This window comes from Chanodichthys erythropterus, chromosome 17 (genome assembly GCF_024489055.1).
Source record: "Chanodichthys erythropterus isolate Z2021 chromosome 17, ASM2448905v1, whole genome shotgun sequence".
Taxonomy (NCBI): Eukaryota; Metazoa; Chordata; class Actinopteri; order Cypriniformes; family Xenocyprididae; genus Chanodichthys; species Chanodichthys erythropterus.
The window spans coordinates 9,629,429-9,643,778 of NC_090237.1; the positions used below are offsets into that span (position 1 = coordinate 9,629,429).

At 35.4% G+C, this 14,350-nt stretch overlaps 1 protein-coding gene across 2 annotated transcripts in view; it reads left to right on the plus strand.

The window, feature by feature from the left end:
* The window catches only part of prkd2 (protein kinase D2), a 48,788-nt gene that overhangs the window by 15,113 nt on the left and 19,325 nt on the right, over positions 1-14,350 (plus strand). For both annotated transcript variants that reach the window (XM_067364913.1, XM_067364914.1), the window contains exons 2-4: positions 11,605-11,743; positions 13,595-13,726; positions 13,929-14,125. In XM_067364913.1, coding sequence (XP_067221014.1) covers positions 11,605-11,743; positions 13,595-13,726; positions 13,929-14,125 — 468 coding nt within the window. The remainder of the gene's footprint in view (positions 1-11,604; positions 11,744-13,594; positions 13,727-13,928; positions 14,126-14,350) is intronic.

A 14,350-nucleotide genomic window follows, 5' to 3' on the forward strand; every position in this document is an offset into this window, starting at 1 on the left:
CAAAACATGTATTTTGCAAACAATCAGCCATTGTTCCTAATATTCATTCAGTCTGGTGTGCCACTTTACACAGTAATCTCCTTTTGCTTCATACCCTTGTGAAAAGAAGTGCATTTTAGCATACTTTTAAAAAGTGCTTATTATAAAAAAATAATATATGACTGTGAACTCAATATTATGTTGTTTTTAAACACTTAATTGCATTATAATTGCAATTAATTAAAAATGTATTATCATTTAAATGGTAATTAGCTGAAATTTTGAGTGCTTTTTTGACCCACTTAAGACTTTCATAATTACGTCTATTGTTAAATATGGTTAAAGTGTACTGTTGAATGTACTGACAAGCATTTATTGTAAACTAAAACACATTAGTGTCATTTCTTTTGAAAAGTGTATGTTATCTGTTTAAATGCATTTGCAATTTAGATGTTTTAGTAGCACTTTATTTTACAGTCCACGTACATACTATGTACTTATTACAGTTATTAACTGGGTAATAACTACTAACTCTGAACTTACATCTAAACCTGTAGTTACCTTATATTACTCAGTATTTTCTTAGGTAAGTAGACTGTAAGTACATATACGTACACATACTGTAAAATAAAGTGCAACCGAAGTTTTAAAATATATTAACTTTAAATCTAATACTGAATAGCACACTTTAAAGTAATTTACATGTTTTTAGTATGCTATTCAACACATCAAAATAAGTGTACTTATTTAAAGGATGACAATAAATGATAAAAACAATGTTATAAAATCTACTTTAAAGTAAATCTTTTAATATGACTTACAAAGTGCACTTTTTAAAAGTGTAAAAAAAGTTCTCTGCACATTTAATACAATTAAGCACACTTCTTTTTTTACAAGGGTACTTCCAAGAGTATAACTTTCTTCCGCCTGCACACATATTATTTAAAAATTGACTAAGAATTGATAAGCCCAATTTTATAAACATTACTAAACAGTGCTAACTTAGCAACTGTTGCAGTCTGCCATTTAATCAGATATGCTTTTAGTGTTTGGATTGTTTTAAAAGCTTTTTCCTGTAAATTATTCAAAATATGGTTAAATATTGTTGACGGGGGGTCACTTATAAGAGTGACACAAGGTACCCACAGAGGTTCTTAGTGGTATTTTTTTTCCCCTTTTCCAAATTTCTATGCATTAAAGTATGCATCATAGGCTGAGTTCGAAATCGCATACTATTTTGTGTAGGTACGTATTTTGTGAGCACTAAAAGTTCTGTATAGTATGAATGTATGTTGTATGAAGGTAATCCAGACATACTACATCCTCCATGTTGTCATGATCATGTGATCAACCAGCGTCAGTTGCATTGCTTTACCGCCATTCATAAATCCTCTCCCTTGGCTTCATGGGATTGTGAAATATCCATCGTATGCACACTTCAGAATCTCACAGGAAGTAGTAGGTCATCCAGATACTTTTTGCCTACTTTTGTGAATTCAGACATACTTCTTTTGTCACATACTGTTTTTCACCTACTATATAGTAGTATGCGAATGCAATTTTGGGTGCAGCCTACGTTCATTCAAAATCACCAAGGGGGTGGAGTTTAACAAAGGGTCAATCAATTGTTATTGAATCTCATGTGCGATTTTCACAGATTGCTTTATGTAACACAAACATTTGGTTTTGATGCCATATATATATATATATATATATATATATATATATATATATATATATATATATATATACAAGGGCGTAGATTTGGTTTCAACATTGGGGGGGTTGAGCGTTGGTATGCTGCCTGTTATTATTTTTTTTATTTAAAAAAAAATGTTTTATGTGTAGCGTTGTTGGATAATTTATTTCTTCTCTATCTATCTATCTATCTATCTATCTATCTATCTATCTATCTATCTATCTATCTATCTATCTATCTATCTATCTATCTATCTATCTATCTATCTATCTATCTATCTATCTATCTATCTATCTATCTATCTATCTATCATAACTTTATGGAATTTATGTATTACCATTGATCAAATTCTAACACAACGGAGTGATTCTAAAAAGAAATAAATTATGTTATATATTGAAACCGCCAGTAGGTGGCAGCGATTTGACATTTTAATGAGTGAGCTACTTAAATTGTTCATTCAGCCAATTCGTTCAAAAGTCACCGATGTGAATACTTTTGTCATTGGTAATTACAGACGCTATTGAAAAATGAAGTAACAAAATAGATGGGTGTTTTAGTAACTGGTTACAGTTACACTGGTAGTTATGGCTAAATTGCAATGGATTAGCTAGCTAAAATATATGTGGAGTGTACCTAGCTTACAATGTTTTCATACCTCCTTCTCAGTTTATGCTTTATTCTTTTTAACGTCCCTCTTTGAACAGAAGTTTAATATTGTCGGCTGGGCAACGGTTCTCTTCATTTTTTGGTGCTACCCGTGCTCTCCATTCAAACATTAGAGCTCCACTCGCGTTGTGTTGGTGAAAGTGTGACGTTGGGCGTTACCAATCGGTTCAATGGAAGGCGGGTTTTTTTTGACTAATTTATTATGACAAACATATTTGATTAGAAACAAAATTATTGTTACAAAACAAATGAATTATACATATTTTAGTATAGATCTACTGTGATTTTCATGTTGAAATATTGGGGGGGTTGTAATTGATGGATTTGAATATTGGGGGGGTTACCTCCCCCCATCCCCCCTGCAAACTACGCCCCTGTATATATATATATATATATATATATATATATATACACAGCAAAATCTCCAGAGTTAAATCAACTCTGCTCAGGGTACATATGGTCCCTCTCTAAATAGTGTTAAAATAACACTGAAGCAGAGTTAAAGTTAATGAGATAATTAAACAATTAATTAAGTGATGATTGTGCATTAGTGATGAACACCTGCTGTTAACAAGCAGAATCACTGAAGAAAAGAGAAACACAAGAATTACAACTTACTTCAGTCACAGTTTAACACTATTTAAAGAGGGATCATATGTATTCTGAGCAGAGTTGATTTAACTCTGGGGATTTTACTGTTTATATATATATATATATAAATATTATTTTGAATTCAGATGTAGTTATATGGGCTTATTGTCCTTAATATCATTTTTTAAAAAGCTACTTTTTCATATGCATTGTTTGTTTATTTGCTTTATATTGGTCGACTGTAGTAATTACTGTGCAAATAGTGTCTTTAGCAATTATATTGGTCATATAAGCAGTTACAGCTTCTGGCACGATTCACTGAGTATGAGTCTGGTATGACTGTATAATCAATGACATCTGTGCAACTACATAAATCTTTAGAGCTATTTAGGCCTTATGTTTGTGAAGCTTTGTTTTTGTTCATTGATAGGCAAATAGTTGTAATATTTAATTTAATCTGCTTGTGACATTTTAGGCAGCAGTTTCAATTACAGTTATCTGTCCTCTTGATCAATTCAAAAGGAACTATCAAAAGAGAAGGTCTCACTTCATTGACTTGTTTGACACTTGTCTTCAGTACTTAAAACTGTGTGAACTCTTTTTTACAATTAAAGAAGCAATGCTGGGCATAAAAAGCCACATAAACTGTGTGTGTTGTAAACACTAGATATATGAAAGGAAATGGCGGTGATGATGAAAAGCGGAACCCTACTTTAATAGTTCATGTTTCTCACTTCTCTGTTGCTATTTTTGATCCAGATTCTCATGCTCTCACACAGTTCTCTCTTGGTTTAGCTACCCAGTCATCTTTTTTTCTTTTTCTTTTACCTACTATTAATGTGGAGGTGTTCAACCTCAGGGCCCACATGACCCCAAAAATGTACAGTAGATGAGGTTGCAAAAGATTCCTATAAATAATAACTTCAGTAAAATATGTCCAGCTTCTCTTGAGCTTAAAATATTACAAAATGTGGGCTACAATGTAAATTTGAGAACCTAAAAAATGGGTTCTAGACTGAAAACATCTCTATTAGAAATAGAATAGAAATCTGCAAGAGCTTATATAAATTGTTCTCATCAAAAAAAAAAAAAAAAGTACCAAAAAAAGCATAAAATGCTAAAATAGTCTATTCTTACGTTGCCGTGGTGCTCTTGAATGTGGCTCTCTGGTTGCACAACGTCTCTAAACACTATAAAGCAGGTCTTTGAGTCCTGAATTGGAGCAATGGGCATTTCCATTACAATTAGTTGATGTTTGGATAGCACACAAAGGGCAATCTAAGGAAAAAGTGACTTCTCATTCCATTATTAAGGAGTTTGTTTGTAAGAACGAGGCCTTGACGTGTGGGAATAATAACAGACTGAAGTGGGTCATAGTGTTGCAGACATTCATTCTAAAACTGCTGTGGCCAAACTGTGTTCGCATTGTCAAACCATGGTCTAGGTCATGTGAGCATGATCATATCACAGAATGAAGCCACAAAGTGGTTTAAGGGGGTTCATAGATGAGTGCAATATATCTTATTAGAGGCGGCCTTTGCAATTCAAAAAAAGAAGACAACAATTACTCAATTTTGTTTGTTATTTAACAATGTTATCTCATATTTAACTCTTAATGGTTTATTTGTCTCTTTAACCAGAGCTGGTTACAATCAACAAAACAACAGTATGGAATCTTAATCACTCACTTTATCAACCACCAGTAGGTGGCAGCATATCATTGTCTTAACGAGTAAATTTACACAACAACGATGCACTAAAAACGGAAACGTTTTTTCTTTGCATTTTTCGTATGCAGACGACAACGTTGTCAAAATGATCAAAAACAATAAAAAATGCTGTATTACGAATGCAAGCCAGTAGTTGGCGATGTCACTTTGTAAAGAAACACTATGCGCAAAATTTGTTTTTGTAATTTACGTGGAGACGATAATGGTATCGTTTTCTGAATTGTGAATTTGTGAAAACGAATTTTACGTGTTCACTCTATTGGCAAATAGTTTTTTTTTTTTTTTTTTTTTTACACAACGTGACCTCGCCAACTTGTGCAAAACTTTTACTAAAGCACAAAGTTAAATAAGCAAAGTTAGCAGTATATCAGTAAATAAACAAACAAAACAAACTACAGTGGTGTACTAAAGTAAGTACACTGAATTGTTGCTACCATTAAAATTCCATTGTATAGAACAAAGTACTTTGATATTAACATCTAATTTTTATTGTTATTAGTGTATGGATTATTATTAGTGTTAAAAGACTAGAACTTCAATTTGTGCTAGTGTTACAACTACTTGTTTTATGTTAGCCTACTAGCTGTGTTAGCTTAGCAGTAACTGCTATTTGCAGTATTAAAAGTAAACAAATTTAATGATGAAAAATATTTTATATTTAAATTTTCTCAGAGATTTGAAACATGTTGACAGTCACATATACCTGTGTGGATTGTTCACTTGCAGCTTCAATGTCTGCTTCAAAACCTGAGCTACTTTAAAAAAAAAAGCTAGTCGCATTGGGAGATCAATGGTGCAGTTTATTTGATACTAGAGTTTTATTAGAAAAAGCTGTTGCCAGATCTGTCTTAAATCCCTGCAGCGCACTGGGGATCACCCTTTATTGGCATTTGATGGGTAATACAAGGAGGGAAAATACAGTTCACACTTGGGAGTGCAAATAAATGTCACTCCTCTTTATTGCTTTCAGTCAGTCCAGAGATTTGCAATATTACATGCAAGCAGAGGACATTGGCTATTTATAGCATGTGGTTTCATATCAACGTGCTCATGTCTGGTGAGACAACACAGGGTCAAAGTCCTGACGGATGTTGTGAAAGGTGTTTGTGTAGACTGCTCTGAGAAAACAGAGAAGAGAAGAGAAGAGAAGAGAAGAGAAGAGAAGAGAAGAGAAGAGAAGAGAAGAGAAGAGAAGAGAAGAGAAGAGAAGGGGGCAAAGGTTTCCATAATTCATCAGAGTCATAATGGGCGCAGCCGTCTGAGACCATGTGGGAAACACGATCCTAGTCAACACAAAGCACCCTTAGAAACACTGCGCTGTCTCCAAGCGAAGCCCAGGGAATGGCAGATATGATTGCACCAGCGTCTATTGTTTGTGCCACTGTGCAAACATGCATAAGAACAATTGAGGATACATATGTAGCTGAGCGATTTGTGGCTGATAGTTTGGCCTAAGGGCCAAACTGTAAAATCCCACAGTGGTCTGGAAAAACAACTACCAGTTTAATTGGGAAATGAAATGAGAAATGGGTTGGTACAAAGTAGTAAGCCGCAAGTGCTTGTTGTAGTTAGAATATGCAGGCAATTGAATGACGCATCTTATATTTGAGTGTATTATTTTAGACCATCAAGGTTCTTATTAATGAAAAAGAAAAGAAAATACTCCGATTAAGATGTTTACGTGCAATCTAGGCTCATTGGAAAAACGTGCCTCTTCCAACATTTTTGCAAAACTCCAAAAATATACCTATACATTCAAGTCAATGCAGTTTCCAGGTGAAATGGACACTAGTGGCAGTAAAACAACAACTTTTGCTGCTTTTCACACAAATTATGATTACAGGGGTATATTATCAATTGATAAAGACTTATTTTCACATGGTTTATGACAGCAAAACCATAGTGCATGAACTAATGAACTTTTAGAACCACTAACCAGACATTTAATTTCCAAACTGCCATGGTATGATACACAAACTTTGCCAGATTCACGTTCATCCTGAACATGATTTATGTAAAAGGCCTTTTCGTTACTGCTCTTTTTATTTGCCAACTCTAGGCTACTCAATATATTGTCATTAATGCACCTAAAATCCATTCCCTTTTTCGGTGCTTCCATCTACCATGCATGACATCTATGTGCCATGACTATAAATATGTACATTTTATAATCAGAATTTATTTCTAAAAGTAATAAATATTAGTTATTCCACAAATGTAACCCTGAAAAAAAGTAAATTGTACAATTCAGCACATCAATGTTTTCCTTTACTTCTTGCTGAGTACCTCAAACAACTCTTGCTAGTATCTTTTACATGTTTGATTCCATTAGCCTTCCAAACTTTAGCAAATACAGTAATTAGTTCTTTTCTCAAAAGTGCTCATTGTAGCAGCCCGTACCATCAGCCAATCAGATTAGAGTTTGTCATTTTTTGTGTCAGTGAACAAGCTGTAGCTGTTCTGAGACAATAACAGTTTTATACTATAGTTATAATGGGACCGAAATAATGGTTTGACTCATCAGCCATTAAAACAGAAATAATATATATGTGAACCAGCTCCATTAATTGCAGGCAGATTCTGAACAGACTTTGCTCATTATAGCAAGAGCCTCAAACCACTGCGGGACCATTTTTGCTTGAGGCCGCCTGCTGCTGTCAAGTATGTTTAGAGGCTGGTTAGAAGTTGCGGTAGCAGGCCGGGTGTGGACTATAATCTTTGGCAGCAGCTCAAGCCTCTGGAAATAGACAAGATGGAGGGTTGTTGACTTTCTTGTGGAAGCTTCAGGCAGAGGGAGGGAGTATTTTGGGCGAAAGGCAGGGACCTGGGTCCGTCTCTTCCTCTGGATGAGGTGGAGGTTAACCACATGTGCTCCGAAAGGAACACATGGGAATCCTTAGGCGGTTCTGGCAGTGGAAAAAACAGGAACTGGGTGGAAAGGTGTTGTTTTGGGTATGGAGTGCAGTAATTCTCTATACTCTTTCTCTTTCCTTTTGTCTGTTTGTTTCTTCCTGTCTTCCGCAACTGTGGGGAGCTTTGAAGCTCTCTGATCTTGTGTATGGGTTTGTGTTCTCACACCCCTCGCTCTTGTGCTGTAAATGATTTTTCCATGCTCATATCACAACATCAACATGATCCCCTGCCAGATTGGATTGTACATTGTTCATTAGCATGTCAATGAATGGAAAGTCCCACCAAAACTCCACATTGAATGCAAGACCAGCGCACCAATTCTGGTTGAATCTTGAACCTGGTTTTACTTATTTACAGGATTATTTATGCATGAATGGATTTTTGAGTGTGCGATGTGTGTGTGTGTGTTAACCTGCAATCACACTAGACTAGGATGCAAAATGTCTACAGACGCTGCAATGGTCATAATATGACTTTATACTCTCTGCTGCATCTTTTTTTTTTAAATATAATTCAACACATAATACATTCAAAATGTATTCTTCTTCACTTTACTGCAATACTGCAGATTTAAAGTTTGCGTTCTATTAGTTCAGCTAATATACTTCAAGCCAAGCGAAATCAAAGAATGACATAATTTCAAACAAAATCAGGCCAAAACAACATTCGTTTGGAGTTCTTTCCGTGAAAACGAAACACCTTGCCAAAGTAAACTTTCAGGAAAAGTTGCTCAGGCTGGAAAACACCTTCGAACTACCATTGGTCTGTAGTGATTTTTTAATAGGTAGGTGTGGCTCTGAGGCTCCGCCTTCTTTGACATGGAAATCTTTTCCGGTTCATTTCTTCTGTTCAGTCCATCAAGGTCAGATGCGAGGAAGAACATGAACACACAGGAGAGCTGCTTTATAACAGAAATTGAAGCTCTATTGAAATTCTTATTGAAAGAGACACTGCACTGTGTTTTCGTGTTTAATACTGTAAAGCTGCTTATTTTAAAGCAATCTGTTGTATAAAGTTCATGCAAACATATCCACATCAGTATGGTCAGATGCTTTCTTAACGGCTGGTTTCTCACCGATGTCAATTTATTGGTTGTTTGTGTTGTTATTGAGAGGAAAACATGCAGCATAAATCTACATATTCATCTTTGCAGTGATATACTGTTAGTGATCACCCCAACGCTCCCCACCATTGTCGGGATATTCACTAACACTGTATCTCGGCAAAGGTATTTCAAACATCTTTCTACCCCAAATAGAAGAATGAAAAAGAACTTCGTCGTCGGTATATCAGGGAGTTAAAAAATCTTCCCATGACGTATCAATCTTTTATTAGTCACATATCTTCACGCAATACGAGTTCACCAAATTTGAAATTTAAAACACAGCAAAATTTGCATGAGCTTGTGTTTTCTGTCTCCCACATTCGCATGCGTATGAAAAGAAGTCGGCGGAATAAAAAGTGTGGATATTATCCTTGATTCCATGTTCCACAGTGGAAAATCCCATTGACTTTCTCTAGTGCTGCTCGCACACCCACAAAGACACAAGACGAGGGCCCTTCAGAAAGAGTGAGGCTGCTGTTGTGATGGCTTCCAACTCACTGAGTTGCATGACATGCATTGAAATGGGCATTATAAAGTATTCAGGAGATCTGCTCCAATGATAAACCTCTATGCATTTGACTGACATTATCAACCCCACGTCCCACACTCCTTTGACCTGCGGTATGGGGCGGCTGTATCTTTTTTCGTCCTTGTTGTTCCTTCATCCTTTATATGTAACACTGCACCTATGTCATGCTATTGACTCTGCCCAGCTTTCTCATTTCAAAGTCGGTCCAAGTTGGCTTGTTCAGGTATAATCTTCTCATGCCAGGTAGTTGCTTGGTGCCAATTGGGATTTCGCTCTACAATGATTGGCAGGCGATGGCTGTAATGCAGAAGTGCTCGGGTATCACACCCGACTGGCTCTCAGGCTTATATCTCAGCACGCTCACAGCTGTCAGCCTGAAATGAAAGGCAACCAACTGAATCCACCACGCCAGATCACATGCTAATTAGCCCAAATGGGTTCTGCGCGACACTGCGTTGGAATCCCCCTGCAAGATCTTCATCAAAGAGCTGTTTTTCTGCTGCTCTACATGCCTGGTGATCAAAAGGCTTTGGATGTAAATTATTTTTGTTGGTTTATCGTCGCCATATGGTTTTGAAAATGCTCCAAGCTGCAACTGAAAGTCCTTAAAGTGTTCATGTCATATGTTTTTGATAATTTTTTTTCTTCAGTTGATGTTAGGCAAGGTTTTCATGCCCTAAAATCAGTGATAATGTAATATTACATGACCATTTTCACACTCTCACTGACCAAAGTATGCTTTCTCTTTGCATGTAAAATGAGATACAAAGTTTTACTTATGGACTACAAGTTTTCTGTGTGATTCAGTGGAAAACCGTTGTAGAAAACCATTCTTCAATAACAGCCTCTTTGCAAAGGTTTGATTGACAGTAACCAGGTTTCCATTACAGATTTGCACAAAACTTTTGCAATATTTTCTAAATGTCGATAACTTTTGCGAAATGACAGTGTTTCCATTAACTGATGTTTTGCATCTAAAACGTAATTTTTTCCTCTTGTGATAAGTCATTGCAAAAATCATGGCAACGGATGTTAGTAGGTTTAAGTATATTGCAGCCAATGCACTAAGCATTATTTTTAATCGAAGGAGACGTAGGCATGTTATCCAGGCATTAATGGCAAAGAAAGCCCCTTATACTTGGGAGCGGCCATGTATGAGGTGTTTCTGGGTGCTTCGAGGTCCTGATAAATTGTGCCATTTCTTCGTTGTTTAGAATCCAGTATTCCCGTAATGACCTGTAAATGGAGAAAAAAACTCTTTCCAAATATTGCTTTTTTGAATTGCCTGAAAAACCACCTTATGCAAGCGTAAAAAAACTTGTTTTGCGCTATATGGGAGTTTTTGCGAAATTCATGCGTTTCCATTGGGCGTATTTTCAATTCGCAATTTCAGTTTGCGCAATTTGAAGGGTAATGGAAACGCTGCTATTGTGAGACAAACAAAACACATTTTGATGCTTGTTAGTCCACCAAAAATTAAATTTTTGTCATCATTTACTTACCTGCAACCCCCATTTTTTTATTGGCCATTGTCTAGTTTTGTCCCGCATAGCTGGCAACCCTGATTGGGCCCCATTGATTTTCATTGTATGGACTGTGCCGACATTCTTCAAAATATATTTATTTTTTGTGTTCCACAAAAGGTTTAGAACAACATAAGGTGAGTAAATGATGACTGAATTTTCCTGTTTGGCAAAATGGATGACTAGCATGTTTAATGGCAAAGGCAAGAACCCGCACAATGTTTGGAAAATTTTTCCTATGTTTGTTATCGTTAGTTACATACTGACTGAAAAAAATTATGTTTATGCATAATATACATCCTGCTGCCTCTTTTTTGTACTCTTTTTGGACAGTCAAAAGTTCAAGGAAATTTACATTTTTCTTAATACAATCTCCTAAAACAACACAAACAACAAAAAACCTCTAAATCCATTCAGAAGAATTACGGCAGCTCTCAACACAGCAGAGCTACACAAATTAAAGCTCTTCTCTGCAACAACAGGAAATCTTCAAAATGCATCTGGCAGAAGCAAAAAACAACCCCCCCAACTCGACGTGCAACACTTGCACAAATAAGAGAGGAGTTCCCTGGTGGGTACACCTGCAAAACTGCCACCATTTTTACACCATCAGGAACCCTTGCAGATGGCTCTTCAGTAACACAATGACCACTATTCCCAGTAACTCACCCTAAAATGCTGGATTCGCCATGTTTATCCAAGAGCCAAAAATCATTGAAGGATGTTGTGGTTGAGCTGCTGTAGTGCAGCGACGGTTGCTGACAACAGGAAAAGAGAAATATTACATTAGTGCAGTGCAGTGGATATGTATAGATGCTCTATAAAAGACGCTAATAAATTTATCTTGCTTTCTTTGTTTTGTCCAGTTTCCTGAATGTGGCTTTTATGGGATCTATGACAAGATCCTCCTCTTCAAGCACGACACCAGCAGCAATAACATCCTGCAGCTGGTCAAGGCAGTGTCGGATATCCAGGAGGGGGACCTGGTGGAGGTTGTTCTGTCCGGTGGGTAATACAGTTAACCAGCAGCTCAAAAGACATTCAAATTTGCAGCAACAAAGCTTGTAGAAGTCATTTATTATTGAGATTTGACGATTTCTGCTGACATGAGTCACTTTTGGCCTGTTTCCCCCATTTTTCCATTTTTCCCATTATTGTAATTTGAATGAAATTATCATTCTTGTTTAAATTTAATTAAAATTTTAAAATGATTCAATAAATGTAATTATAATAATGTTGTCATACTACAGTAATAAGAATATAAGGAGAGTCTAAAATAGTACTAAAATGACTAAAACTGAAATATATATTAAAGCTATATATATATATATATAATATATATATATATATATATATATATATATATATATATATATATAATCTATATTTGAGTTTTTCAGTTTTAAAAATATATTAAAAATGACAAAATCTTAAAGAGAGAACTGAAATATGCAAATCAAAGCTAATTCAGAAAATATGAATTAATGCTATAATATGATATAAAATAATGCTAAAATAACACTATAATAATGAGAATTAATAACTCAAAAGTAAAATATTTAAATGCAAAAAAAATCCTCCTTTTCTTTATGCCGAATACTGCATGTTTTATTCAATTTTCAAAACACAGTCACACAAAAATAGTTTTTTTTTTGTATTGTATGATTTACCTATACAGAGCAACACATAGAGATGTTATTATGCTGTGACAAATGGAAGCACTAGAACATGAATCCACAGGCTTTGTATTCCTGTGAAGATTGTGTTGAGTCCTTTTAATATCAAAACGCCTTTTAGAGGCAAAAACACAGTAGTGAACGGATATAAATCAACAGTATATGACTCAAAGTCATTTTTCTGAGAGTTGACATATTTTTCTGTAATGTTAAAATGGCTGTAAAGCCAATAGCCAAAATCTGAACAATAGCTTTTTTGGCACTATCACTGTAAAAAGTAATACGCTGTATCTACTCAATAAAATTGTAGCAACAGATTACAAGCAATATTATTAATTAAATTCAACATATAAAAATTCCTTAAAAGTCAACCATTTAAAATGTGTAAATTTAGCAAACACCATTACAAAAACCCACAAACTGACATAAGATGCAAAGAGTCAATCTGGCCAACTAAATGAAACACTGATCACCATAATAGTGACCAAACATTTTCAATCTGAACCTCTGTTAATCCTTGTGTTTATCTTTGCTTCAGTGATTCTGCTTGTTATCATCATGTGTATATTCAATGTTGGTAATAGAAAATAAAGAGTTCTTAATTCATCTTTGACATCTGTCTGTTATTCAGATATTTTTGTTTAAATTTTACCCAAATTTTACTCGTTTTAAATGGTTGACATCTAAGGAATTCATTTGATTAATTCTAACCCAATTCTATTTGTTGAATTTAATTAATAATATTGTTTGTAATCTGTTGCCAAAATGTTATGGAGTAGATACAGTGTATTACTTTTTACAGTGTTCATTGAAGGAATAGATTTGACCTGATTAGATCATATCAAAGTCCCATTCGGCCAATTTTGATCATTTATCTGGTAGAGAAACTCACACAAGCTCCAGTTAATTGTGAGCCTGATGTCCGAGAGCCAAAGTGGAAGATCAAATGTAGCTAATCAGCATAGAAGTGTTTTAAGAGGATGTTGAAATAATAGATTTAATAGAGCTCCAACTCACATGGCTTCATACACTGCAAATCACATAAATGTCCATAATTTACATAAGAATATTTTCAGATTTAGACTGAGTTTGCTACCTAAAATCAGTGTCCATTTACTGCACATTGTCCTTAAACAAGGTTTGAACATTGACATTTGATTTTTTGTTGCTTATTCCACAGCTGCTGCCACATTTGAGGACTTTCAGATTCGGCCGCATGCATTAAACGTGCACTCGTATCGCGCACCGGCATTCTGCGATCACTGCGGCGAGATGCTTTTCGGCCTGGTGCGTCAAGGACTCAAATGCGATGGTGGGGACTGGTTTTGTATTCATCACACTTGTGTTCATTAAACCATAGCTAAATTTATTGTGAGTGGTCTTTTGATTTTATCTAGAATATTTCCCATGACCTAACTAGCCCACTTCCATCTAATATGGACATAGGCATGTATATGGATATAAGCCAACCAAGTGTTCATTTTTTTTTGCCCTCTCACTGTCTCCCCCTGCAGGCTGTGGACTGAATTACCACAAACGCTGTGCCTTTAGCATTCCCAATAACTGCAGTGGGGCGAGGAAGCGGCGGCTGTCCACCACATCCCTCACCAGCAGTCAGTCTCTGCGTCTGTCCACCTCAGAGTCCCTCAGCAGCATCAACAGCAGTGTGACATCTGAGGATGCCAGCCTCATACGATCGCACACCCAGATGGTACAGGACACACAAACACTCAGTTTCATGTTTCCACAAAATTTTAATCAAGAAACATACTTTATGTTCTTTAATAAACCAGAAGTTGTATAAAAATAAAAATATAGTCACTTTGGATGATGCCTCTGCTAAATGAATACATATAAAAATTGTAAAAAAAAAAAATAATTGCTAAAAAAAAAAAAATATATATATATATATATATATATATATATATATATATAT